The following is a 12,835-nucleotide window of genomic DNA, read 5'->3' as shown; positions in this document are numbered from 1 at the left end:
CTCTGGATGATATTCTGGCCCGATTTGACTGCTGATTTCACAGTTGAGCAGATAGTGGCTGTGTACCATTCCGCCTCCAAACAAAAGGCTTGGGACCATTTCACGAAAGCTCAGCGTAAGAACATCAGCGTGTGGTGCAAACAAGCCGAGGTTGGTAATTTTTTATTGTGTTAGATCCTCCAGAGTACAGTCTCTTTCTTAACAGGATATTGATTTTAAGTTTACGTGGGCACTGTGCTCACATGGACAGAAACAGCCTTAATGAAATGGTGCAATATGGGCCTTACTTAGATCATCTGCTGCAACAAAGGTAATATGTGTTCCATTGATGTCTCTGACTGGAGAAGGATCCTGTGTATGGTAATACAGCCCTAGTAACGATAAATTGAGCCCTGTAAGCCATTGGTATTGTGTACAAGAATAACTATTGGGCCATGGTTTCTATTGTGGTATTAGGGCTGTAAACATTTGTGTACTGGTATGGAAACTGCGTGGAGTCACCTGAGAGAGAATCCTAAAAAGGACTACACAGTCCTTTATCTAATCCTTGTAACAGTCTTTAGAGGTGCAAAGTTTAAAGCTGGCACAAATCCAGCAGGTCTGGTGAAGGACATCATTATACTTCTGTGCCTATAGAATGTAATTAAGGCTATGTCTTCGTTGGAGACCTCACAGCGACATAGTTGTACCGCTGCAGCTGTGCCGCTGTAAGGTCTCCTGTGTAGCCACTCTGAGAGCTCTCCCGTCGGCGTAATTAAACCACCCTCAACGAGAGGAGGTAGCTATGATGGCTGGGAATTTTGCCAGAAGCTGGGAATGGGCGACAGGGGATGGATCACTTGGTGATGACCCATTCTGTTCATTCCCTCAGAAGCACCTGGCATTAGCCACTGTCGGAAGACAGGATACTGGTCTAGATGGACCTTTGGTTTGGCCCAATATGGCCGTTCTTATGTTCTTATGATTTAGTGCTGTCCACACTGCCGCTTCTGTCACTGTAACTCAGTGGTTCTCAGCCTATTTATCATTGTGGTCCTCAGGCTGAGAACCACAGCGCCCCCTGCCCAGAGACCCCTCAATAGAGTGGGGCCAGGAGTGGAGCCCTGGGCGCAGGGACAGGCAGCTGGACCCCAGGCCCTGCCGTGGAGGGCTGGGCAGCCAGAGGCTGGACCCTGCCGCGGGCGGTTGGGCAGCCAGGACTCGGATTTTTTAGCACACAGCTGGGCCGCAGCTGTTTGTTAATTAGGCCGCATACGGGCCCGTGGGTTGAGAACCACTGGTGTAACTTATGTCAGTCAGGGCGGTGTTTTTTCACACTCCTGACTGACAAAAGTTTTACTAACAAATGTGCTAATGTAGACATAGCCTAAGTTTACAGTGTAACAGTGGAATTACTTTGGGTTGTGGTTAAAACTGCAGTTCCTTCTAAAGTGAGAATAAAAGATGAGAGAGACAAGGTGGGTGACGTAATATCTTTTATTGGACCAGCTTCTGTTGGTGAGAGAGAGAAACTTTCAACCTTACACGGAGCTCTTCCTCTGGCCTGAAGAAGAGCTCTGTGTAGCTCCAAAGTTTGTCTCTCTCACCAACAGAAACTGATCAAATAAAATATATTTCCTCACCCACCTTGTCTTTCTCATATCCTGGTACCAACACTGCTTCAACACTACAAACAATAAAATATGAGGCAGAAGAGATCTGTTCTTACCTGGCCCCTGTATGAAGCAGTGCTGCACCTTCACAGGGACAAATTAAGATCACCGAACACTTATTTTTATGGAAGTGATATTCTCCCAGGATTTGGCTCTCAGTTTCTAAGGATGGAAAATTTGTACACTGGAACCCATTCTTCCATCAGACCACTGGAAAGGGTCATAACACTAGATCCCTGCCTGTAGAGTTCATCCAGCTCCTCTTTGGCATGCCTGAGGAAGTGTGCAGGAGGAGACTCTGCTATAGTGAACCTTGTAAGGTCTGCAGGAGTGGCTGCAGAGATCTGCTACGCTGAGGAGATCTGTAGGCATGAAGCTCCTCTCCTGAAAACCTCATAGGATGGGGCTCCTCCCACACTGAGTCCCACTCTTACACCTCTCCCGTTAGGAAGGCTGATGTCAAAAGTGGTGTCTTCCAAACTATTATCCCCCCAGGATATAAAGAGTTATGTAGAACATGCAAATAATTCAGTTATTTTCAGCTAATGAAACTTAAAAAAGAAGTCTCAGTCTAGATTTAATAAAATCCTCCAGTGAATCAGTCATCGAGTCTCACAACAAAGACATTCATCAGCTGCAGAGATCCAAAACAGGCTAGGCTTGTGAATCGAAGTTCAAGAAGGAATAATTTTAAAATACTCCTGCCTCTTACACTGAACAGTGGAGACATTTGTGAATTCACAAAGTCCATTCTTTATTCACAGAGGGAGTGCTGTAAGTTTGGAAATAATATTTTATGTTTGAAAAATAAAGTAATTGAGTCCCTGCTAATCTCAACATAACCTTAACCATGGAGCTGCCCTGGCAGCTGCATAATGAGCAAGCTGAGCCCATGCGGGGAAGTACAATGCTGTATTAATAAGAGACTGCAACTTGGGTAGGTATTTGTAGCCATTGTTTACAAAATTCGGATGGATGTAAGATAGGGTATTGACTAATCAAAGCTTGGGATGCAGAGTCAGGAGATCTAGGTTATACACTCCAATATGCCACAGACCTGCTGTGAGGCCTCGAACAACTCATTACATCTCCAGGTCTCAGTTCCCTGTTGCTAAAATGGAGATCTATCTGCTTCTGTGGCCCCAGCGATGAGGTATCTGGACACATCACAGTCATTAATGAGCTGATCCCTGAGGAAGGAATATACCAATACTATCAACACTACCATTTTACACATGGGAAGCTCAAGCACAGAGTAATTAGGTGGTCGCCCAAGGTCATGAACTTTATGACAGACAGGACTTTTGTCTTCTGAGTCCCAGTTCAGTGCTTGAACCACAAGACCATCCTCCTCCCAGGATGCTGTCAGGCATAGTTAAATCCTTTGTGACCCACAGAAGGAAGGGGGTAGCAAGGTTTGTCTTTCCAGGCTGACAGTGCTCCCCTGGCTTAGAATTGGAATGACAAAGGTGTGCAGCTCTCCGAAAAGATCCAGGCTGGACCCTTCCTCACCCCATACAATTCCCCTGCCACCTGGGCAGACCCTGCCTCCCACCAAGGTGTCCTACTCACCTCACTTACTATTGCTTACATTTTGCACAGCCCCACAGCATGCTGTTGCCAGGCTGCTGCACCCTCCCACCGCCTGGAACACACAGAAGACTGTTCTTCTCTAACTGTAATTCTCAGAGGTCCTGGTGCTAGTTGTGGAGTGTTCCTGTCTTTCTGGCCATGCTGTAGTGTGTGATGTCAAAGCTGGCCACTGGAGCTGTGAAAAATGTAAGCACCAATCCAAAAGCAGACAGTGTTCCCCTGGCTTAGAATTGAATGACAAAGGTGTGCAGCTCTCCGAGAAGATCCAGGGGGGACCCTTCCTCACCCCATACAATTCTCCTGCCAACTATGGCACCTGGGCAGACCCTGTCTCCCACCAAGGTGTCCTACTCACCTCTCTTACTATTAGTTGACCAATGGGGATAGAGTTTTCACCCTCAACAAAACTTTTAGGGGAGCTGGTTTGGACATTTCCCCAGCTCAACATCTTTGTGGATGATGGAGGCACATGTCCCCCATCCTTCAGGGGAGCATGCTGCTGGGCTGTTCACCTCCCATTTCCTCATTTGGGAGCGTCAGTACCAAGAAATCCTCTTCAGTACAGTTTGCTTCTTATTTTGCAACCATCCCCATGCTGTACGAGAGACTCCTGTGGGTATGTTTACACTGCAGGTGGAAGGTGTGATTAAAACATGTGTAGACATTCCCCAGCTAGCATTGATCTAGCTAGCTTCAGTAACAATAGCAGTAGCAGTGGCTTCCCAAGCAGGTACCCAGGGTGCTGGGCATGCAGGGCTAGCCTTTACAGGTGCCCCTGCTGCATCTTCACTGCTATTGTTACCCAAACTAGCTTTGACCTAGATAGCTCAGGTATGTCTATACGTGTTACAGTCACACTTCCTGATTGCAGTGTGGACAGACCCTAAGAAGAATGTTGATAAATTGGTGAGGATTCAGAGAAGATCCATGAGAATGATTAAAGGATATGAAAATGTGCCTTTTAATGATAGACTCAAGGAGCTCAATCCATTTAGCTTAACAAAGAGACGTTTAAGGGGTGACTTGATCCCAGCTTATAAGTACCTACATAGGGGAAAAATTGATAATGGGCTCTACATTCTAGAAGAGAAAGATATAACATGATTCCATGGCTGGATTCAAAGCTAGACAAGTTCTGACTGGAAATAAGGTATAAGTTGCAAATGGTGAGAGTAATTGATAATTGGATTTTTTTTAGATATGCTCTAGGAATTCTTTCGGGGAAGTTCTGCGGCCTGTGTTATACAGGAGGTCAGTCTAGATGATCACAATGTTCCCTTTTGGCCTTGGAATCTATGAGTCTATGAAACTCTCTCTGTGTCCTAGCTGCTAACGGGTGACACAAAGCCACATTGTGCTAGAGTAAGCTACAGAAACATCTGGAAGGTTATGTAGCAAAGCGGGTAAGATTTCTGTTTATCGTAGGTATATCTTAGAGACCTAGGTTTTACTTCCAGCTGTGCCTGAAATAACCTTATACAGGCTCTGAGTTATGTTATCTGTGAATAATAGTTATCTCTCCAGCAGTATGACACTTTGGCTCAGGATAAGGGTGGTGAAGTGCACAGAACCATTAATAGCTGTCAGTGGAAGATGTGTGACAAGAATTAATGGCCTATGGATGTGCACCTTCCACTGGGCTAAAGGGGATCATGTGAGGTAGCCCATGTCTCTCATATTTTGCTTCACCCAGATTGTATGATTGACAGACCTATCGTTGCAAGACTGCCTGCAGCGGGGACCAAAATTGTGAGTTGGCAGCACTGCAAAAGGAATCCTCTCCCATAAGGGGTGTTGCCTGCAGGCTCAGGGTCTGATGGGCACACAGGAAGTGTCATGGATGGAGAATCAAGCTAGCGGGATGGAAGGTGACAATTATTCATTTTTCTTATAATTAAGAACCATATAATCAAACTGGCTGTGTCTAACTGGTCAGTTGACAACCTCTCTAAGGGCTGGTCCACACTGGGGCGGGGGATCGATACAGGAAACGCAACTTCAGCTACGAGAATAGCGTAGCTGAAGTCGACGTTTCCTATATCGAACTAAAAGTACCTATTTCGGGTCCACGCGGCACAGGCAGGCTCCCCCGTCGACAGCGCTTCCTCCTCTCAGCGAGCAGGAGTTCCGCAGTCGACGGGGGAGCGCTTCTGGGATCGATCTATCGCTTCCAGATGAGACGCGATAAATCGATCCCAGAAGATCGATCTCTACCCGCCGAATTAGGCGGGTAGTGTGGACCAGCCCTAACTTGTTCCACTTCACCTCTCATAACTATGGGTAGCCCTCAAAATCAGAATAGAGTGGATATGTAACAATAAAGGTTACTCTTTTCGATTTAATGTAATGTGTAACAGTGACAGAAGGCTCTTTGCAGCTATGTTTCTGCTTAGAAAAAGTGCAGTCTAACCTACCCCTACTGAGGTCTAACTTACCTCAGTGTATTTCCTGTGCTATACTTTGACATTAAACCATGGTATCATTTCAGTCAGCACTGCATACTATTTGTTACACAAAAGGCTTTATGCAACGTGGGAGTGAAAGACCCAATGACCTAACCTACTGAGAAGCATTGCTTTTGTGCAGGGGGACGTTGCTTAGTAATCATAACATAGGCAAGCCATAAATCATTGTGAGGCAAGGAGCTCCACGCGGCTTCACTGCAATGGATGGGGGTTCTGATTCATCCTGCTCTGGTGCAACAAATGAGCAGGGCTGCCAGAAATTCTGTCATTAGCCTGTCACCATCGTGTGAGAGTATCCAGAGGAAGCTAAAATCCTGACAACACATCATTATTTTGCAAATTAAATAAATGCACACCTAGGCAAAACCATGAATGCAGGTGACAGAGGATTCACATTAATAACATATTTTAGCACTAATGACCCTAATTAACATGTTGAGTGATTATTTAGATATAAATGATTTGCTTGGTGAAAAATATAACCTTTCAGCCTCCTACTGAACTTTTCTTACTCATTGTGATTTTATTGTTTTATTTACATCATAAACACAAAATACGCTTAGACATGCTTTTCTAAACTTATGCCTTTAAGTAGTACTAGTAGCTGAAAGCCCATGCCGTCACAAAATAATTCACCATCTCTGTCTCCCTCATACAGCCAATGAAGCTGTTGCATGCAAATTAGCTGTGGAGTAAGGGTGCTGATTGGTTCAGCTACTTCTGATATCACAGCTACACACTACGTGCATTTGTCATATTGTGTAATACTTTGTCTACCCTATGTAACGTTGATAAATATTTACAACAGACACATTTGTATCATAATTACAGGAAGTGCACACTAAAACACACAGCTTTCAAGAATAAAAGCTCATCCTGCTCAACAGATAAAGCAGCCCAGAATAGAAGCCATAGATGTGTGGCTGAGCAATTCTGAGGTTTTGTTTGTAAGCATGTGGAACCCTCGACGAAGACACGAGTCACTTGTCCGTATTTTATAGACTGGACTAAGGGACTTGGAGATGACCTTTCTCTTTACCACCAGTACAGTAACTCCTCACTTAACGTCCTCCCGCTTAACATTGTTTCAGAGTTATGTTGCTGCTCAATTAGGGAACATGCTCGTTTAAAGTTGTGCAATGCTCCCTTATAATGTCGTTTGGCTGCCTGCTCTGTCCAGTGCTTGTAAGATTCTGTGGAAGAGCAGTGACTTTACAAGGGAGCATTGCACAAGTTCCTCTTCTCCACCTCCTCCCCCTACCTCCCAGTGCTTTCCCCATTGCCAAACAGCTGTTTTGTGGCACTTAGGACTTTCTGGGAGGGAGGGGGATGAGCGGGGAAACGCCGCATCTCCACTCCTCCCCCTCTCTCCCAGAAAATCCTAAGCACTGCTAAACAGCTGTTTGGCAGCACTTAGGACTTTTGGGGGGAGGAGGGAAGGGAAGGAGCGGGTATTTGGCGTGCTCTGGAGAGAGGTGGAGTGGGGGTGGGAAGAGATGGGCCTGGAATGGAGCGGGGACAGGAAGAGGCGGGCCTGGAGCATTCCTGGGAAAGTCAGCGCCTGTTCTTCTCTGGGGAAGCTGCTGCTGCGAAGGTGCTTCCTAGCGTCCTTGCCTGCAGCGGGCTGTGCCTGTGTAGGGTAAGTCAGGGGCACTTCCCAACCACAGTACAGTTCTGTACAGTATATCATGACTTTTGTCTGCCCCAAAAAAATTTCCTTGGAACTTAACCCCCCGCATTTACATTAAATCTTATGGGGAAATTGGATTCGTTTAACATTGTTTCACTGAAAGTTGCATTTTTCAGGAACATAACTACAATGTTAAGTGAGGAGTTACTGTACTGCATAGTGTCATGGAAAGGCAATTTGTTTTTGTTTTTCCTTTCATGAGAGCTACTTGGTGGCTGGTTTTCATGCAGGAAGTCACTGCTTATCTGTGAGAGAGGCTCTGTGGCTCATAGATTATTCATAGATTTTAAGGCCAGAAGGAGCCCCTATGATCATCTATAACTCACCCAGTAAACTCTGTATCAAGCCCATAACTTCTGTGTGAGCCTATGACACTATGGGTTTCACCCAGGCCAGTAAGGGGTTGTGTCACTGGCTGCCCTGTATCCCTGGGTGCTTCTGTGCTGTGCTGCTTTGGCTCAGAGCCCTGACACCAGCAGCCTGTTCACAGAACAATGGCCTCACTCTGGCTTTCACCAGCCGGGCTATTCCTTGCAGGGTGACACCAACAGCTTCTCCAGTCCTGTGTCTCCTCAAAACCGTCTCCCTTGTAGTGTCCAGTCCTCTCACTGGAATCACACATCTATAATTCGTTATGTGCTGCCCTCACATAGATCACTCAGTAATATCAATGAACAGCGTGTTACCAGTTGGTATATGATATCTCACATGATACTCTTTAGAAACAGATTATGACAACAGGGTGTTGGGGCAATGAGAGTGTCAGGCCTGATGTGAGTTATGTTATGGTGTGTTCTCTGTCTCTGGGCATTGAGGGACTCCCTGGCTCACAGAGCTATAGTAGCTCTCTTCGAGAGAAAGTCAGTCTTGTATTAATGCCTTCCAGTGATGGATAACCCAAGGTAGGTTATTCCAGTGCAGCAAGAGCATAAAACAAATTAGTTTTGATGTTACATTCAATAAGAGGGGCTGCTGTATTGTGTGTATTATTCAGTCCTGGATTTAGTTTATTCTAAATAAAGCTGCCATAGCACCAGAGTGCTACAGAATTAGATCCTGCTTTCAGATGAGGTCAACAGACAGGTTACACGGTAGTGTGAGGGTCTGAGAGGTGGCTTGGTGACTTCTTGTAGGGGTAAGGGATAACTCAGTGGTTTGAACATTGGCCTGCGAAACCCAGGGTTGTGAGTTCAATCCTTGAGGGGGCCATTTAGGGATCTGGGGCAAAAATCTGGTCTAGGGATTGGTCCTGCTTTGAGCAGGGGGTTGGACTAGATGACCTCCTGAGGTCCCTTCCAACCCTGATATTCTATGATATGTTGGGAGTCATTTCAATGGGTGGGGTCAGGTATAGGCCCTATTCAGTACTTTGCCTATGAGGGCCTGCTGGTGCCCAGTACTGCCAAATGCTGCTGCTGAGTAAAACTACTGAAGGAGTCAGTACATGAAACTTTGTAGGCCAGGGTAGCTACCTAGCTACCAAGCATCTTCCCTTGAATAAGATCTCTCTTAAGTACCTGCACTCTCTCCAGCTCCACCCTCCAGAGCTCCCATTTTGGGTGCTGGCCAGCCCTGTCCCAGACCTTGCTATGCACCCTGGGCAATGCTGGCTCCTCTGCGCCTCTCTGGCTTCAAGGCCATCAAGAATGCTAGGTATTAAAGAGTGTGAATTAATGCATCTGGGAAGATTTCCCTCCTGATTCCTGTTCCCCGTCACATGTACCATTGGATCAAATGCTTGACAGAGGCCCTTGTTTGTAGCCTAGCCAGCTCTGGCTCCTGAACTTCATTGCACTGTCATCTCTGACTCTCACTAGCAGAGTCTGCATTCATTCCTGTCCTTTTCATGATACCTTTCCTATGGCCTCCCCTTTGCACCGATCTGAGAATGTTTCTTTTTCCCCACGGCTTGGCTGCTCTTTTCATGGGTAGCCGAACATGAATAGAGAGAATGCTTATTGGCTCCAGGCTCTTGTGGTAAGGTCTCCTCTTGTTTTGCTTAGTAAATGAGACTTCTCTGCATTCTCTACAGTCACTATTTATGGGACACTCAATCTTAGCAAAGCTCTTTCTGGTAAGTTGCCATTAGGAGGGGCACTTTGCAACCTCTGACGGACTCTGGTAAGTAACTTTGGCATCCTAACACCTGAACATATTTACCCATCTCTCTTCCTGTGTGATTTCTGTATTGATATTGTGCCCTATAACAGCACCCTGGGTGTGAATGACACTTTGCAGCGAGAAGGTCAGAAGTTGGGAATAGGCGACAGGGGATGGATCACTTGGTAATTACCTGTTCTATTCATTCCCTCTGGGGCACCTGGAATTGGCCACTGTCAGAAGACAGGATACTGGGCTAGATGGACCTTTGGTCTGTCCCAGTATGGCCGTTTTTATGTTCTAATGAAGCTGCTGGACTGGCTTCTCCGCTGTCTTGCATGTGGCGCAGGCAGACGTTTACACCTGTGCAAAGTCGGGGTGAATTGCTGCCATTCTCCCCCAGTACAGGTGCAAATCAGTACAAGGCTGAGGACAGTCAGGCCCATGGCCCTGCCCTGAGCAGCTGCAGGCTAGGCTGGCTCTGACATCACGTGATGAGAGCAGAGGTGAGGCCAGGCGAGGTGGAGACGGGTTGGCACTCAGTCCCTTTTGGAGCCTGGTTGTGCCATCATGATTCCTACCCCTTTTAGCTCCAAAATCTGATGTGGGAGGGCAAGTTCCTGACAGAGAGTGGAAAGGAGGGAGGGAGGGTTTGATAGAGGAACAGGAAGGCTGCATGGTGCACAGGCCCAGGGAGGGCATTGCAGGCACAGGGGACAGAATGGGAGCATGCTAAAAAGCATAATGCACAGAAATCGGATCAGCATGGCCCAGAGCATATGTGGGAGTGTGTCCCCAACTCCCTCTCGTACTAACAGCTGCCCCAACTCTCTCTGCAAACAGGCTTCCCCTCTGCATCATTGTGCAGGTACAAAGGGGCTCCCTTGGCTGTGGGCTAAAGGGGCTGCACTAAGAGGTTAGCATAGGTGTAAAACATTCACTCTTGTGGGTCATTTGTATGAGACCCTCCCATGCAGTGAGTGAAGAGCTGGGTGTATTCTGACTTGCTAGCTTTAGGCAACATTGTCATATCTCCTGGGTATCACTTGGCTGTGTGGCTGTCAGAAGGCTTTGGTACCTTCCACAATTGGGAATGGCTGAATGGACACAGTGTCCCGTCCTCAGCTGGGTCCTTAATGGAGCTGCAGTAATGGTTCGTGGCTCCATTGCTCCAGCTTTACGTTGATGGAGCAGGGGGGCAAATACAACCCCCTTGAGTGATTCACCATTTCCTCCTGTGAGCAGTTGGACATCAGCAGCTCATACAGGTGATGGCTCAAATCTGGTTCCTGGCTACCTCTCAGCTGCTTAGCAGTACAATACAATACAAAACCAGAGAAGAGGCTTCTCCCAGCCTGCAGCACCAGAACTGGCACTAAACTACTTCATAGACCTGCTTTGCAACCTGGGCAGGTGTGAAGAGGATGTATGGCAGGGCAGGGCTGAGCAAGGGTGATGGGGAGGGACAAGGTGGGGCATTGCTGAGCAAGGTGCATGGTGGGGAAACACTGGGTGAGGGCAATGATTCAGGTGGAGGGCAGTGCTGGGTGAGTGTGCTGGGGAAGTGGGTGGAATACTTTATGCCAGGAGTGTTTTACAATGTGAATGGTCTTTGCTGTTATGTGGTTGGGGCAGTGAAGTACTCCTCACATGCTCTTTTCTGGTAGCACTGGGTCTGTTCCTTGCAGACTCTTAAAACAAACAAGTGGCTTGTAACCTTACATTGAAAGATCTTCTGTTTAAACCTTAGGAAATCCGCAACATTCATAATGATGAACTCATGGGTATTCGAAGAGAAGAGGAAATGGAAATGTCTGACGATGAGCTAGAAGATCCTTCAGAGACGAAAGAAACAGAAGAATCAGGTACAATCGTTTGCTATGGATGATAAATATATCTGCATGTGTGTCTGCAGTGTGTGAATTCCTTGGGGAGCCCCGAATGACCAGCTCATTTCCACAGCTAGGAACCTATCACCTAGTCTGAACAATAGAGCTTCTACTGCAGTTTTCTACAATTAGGATTTAGAAGCCCAAAATCTCAGGAATATTGGACTCTGGGCTTTGGTTATCCCTGGGCTAATGTGCTTCAGATTCCTGGAGAATAGAAACAGAGGAACTGCCAGACTGCATCAAAGCCAAGGTCCATTTAGCCCAGTTTCTCATCTCCAACAGTGGCCAGCACCAGCTGCTTCAAAAGGAGGCATAAGAACCTTGCAGAAGCAGATGTGGGGTAATCTTCCTCCCCATCAGGCTCTCATCCTAATCCCTAATAGTCAGAGACTGGCTTAAATCCTGAAGCAGGAGGTTTTATAGCCACTCAAAATGTCTGTTAATATTAACTATTATAACTCAGGATATTCTTGTTAGTGATACAAATATCTAATTCCTCTTCGATTCTTGCTAAAGTTTTGGCCTCAATGACACCTTGTTGCAGTGAGTTCCACAGGTTAATCACGCTTTGTGTTAAAAGGTATTTATTTTTGTCAGTTTTGAATTTGCCACCTTTGAGTGTCATATTCTTGTGTTATGAGGCAGGGAGAATAGAAGTTCCTAATCTCCCTTCTCTAAACCGTTCATTATTTCTATAGTTTTATCATGTCCCTGCTTATTTGTCTCTCAGCCTTTTCAATCTCTCTTACAAGAGTTTTCCAGGACCTTGATTATACTTGCTGCCCTTCTCTGAACCCCTTCTAGTTCTGTAATATCCTTTTTGAGACAGGGTGACCAGTAGGCTGACCAATTTACATAATAGTATTAGAATATCTTCTGCATTATTCAGGGGCAGCGCCAGCCTCTTCCCGTTGGGGGCTAGACAGAAAATTGGGGGAGGGGGACTGCTTCCTCCTCACCACAAGGCCCAGCCCTCTCCATGGCTCTGCCCCTGCTCCTCCTCAGTTAAGTGCCACCCCCACCTTCTTCCCTCTAAAATCCCCAGGTTGGAGGCCAGAAGCCAGAGCTGGGCAGCGCAGGGTGGCTGCTGTGCTGTCTGGTGCCATGGTGCAGGAGACTGCAACGCTTCCCTGTCTCCTTCTCCTGCTGCTGCTTGGGGCCCTGGGGCTGCGGCTGCTCCTCAGCTCCCCCCTGCCCTTTGACTGTTCACAGCCCGTAAAAGCCACCTGGGTGGGGGGACCCAGCTCTGGGGCCGGCAGAACCCTCAGGGAGCAGCAACCACATGGAGTGGGGCCCAGGAGCCTTGGCCAGACTGTGTCAGTCTGGGCTGCTGTGGGGAGTCCCGAACTCTATACCTGCTGTGGGCGGTGCACCCCATTGGGCAGGGACACAGGCCGGGGGCTGCTGTTGGGCACCCCAGCCCCTGCCTAGGCTTACTTCTGC

The 12,835-nt window shown here is 47.1% G+C and overlaps 1 protein-coding gene across 2 annotated transcripts in view; it reads left to right on the top strand.

Annotated features, from left to right (window-relative positions):
* ENOX2 (ecto-NOX disulfide-thiol exchanger 2) overlaps positions 1-12,835 on the top strand; it is a 93,173-nt gene that overhangs the window by 33,991 nt on the left and 46,347 nt on the right. For both annotated transcript variants that reach the window (XM_026653366.2, XM_026653367.2), the window contains exons 6-7: positions 44-150; positions 11,251-11,365. In XM_026653366.2, the coding sequence (XP_026509151.1) occupies positions 44-150; positions 11,251-11,365 (222 nt within the window). The remainder of the gene's footprint in view (positions 1-43; positions 151-11,250; positions 11,366-12,835) is intronic.

This window comes from Terrapene carolina, unplaced genomic scaffold (genome assembly GCF_002925995.2).
Source record: "Terrapene carolina triunguis isolate 2854851 unplaced genomic scaffold, T_m_triunguis-2.0 Scaffold137, whole genome shotgun sequence".
Classification (NCBI taxonomy): Eukaryota; Metazoa; Chordata; order Testudines; family Emydidae; genus Terrapene; species Terrapene triunguis.
The sequence above is the reverse complement of the archived record's forward strand: the minus strand, read 5'-3'. Positions and strand labels throughout refer to the sequence as shown.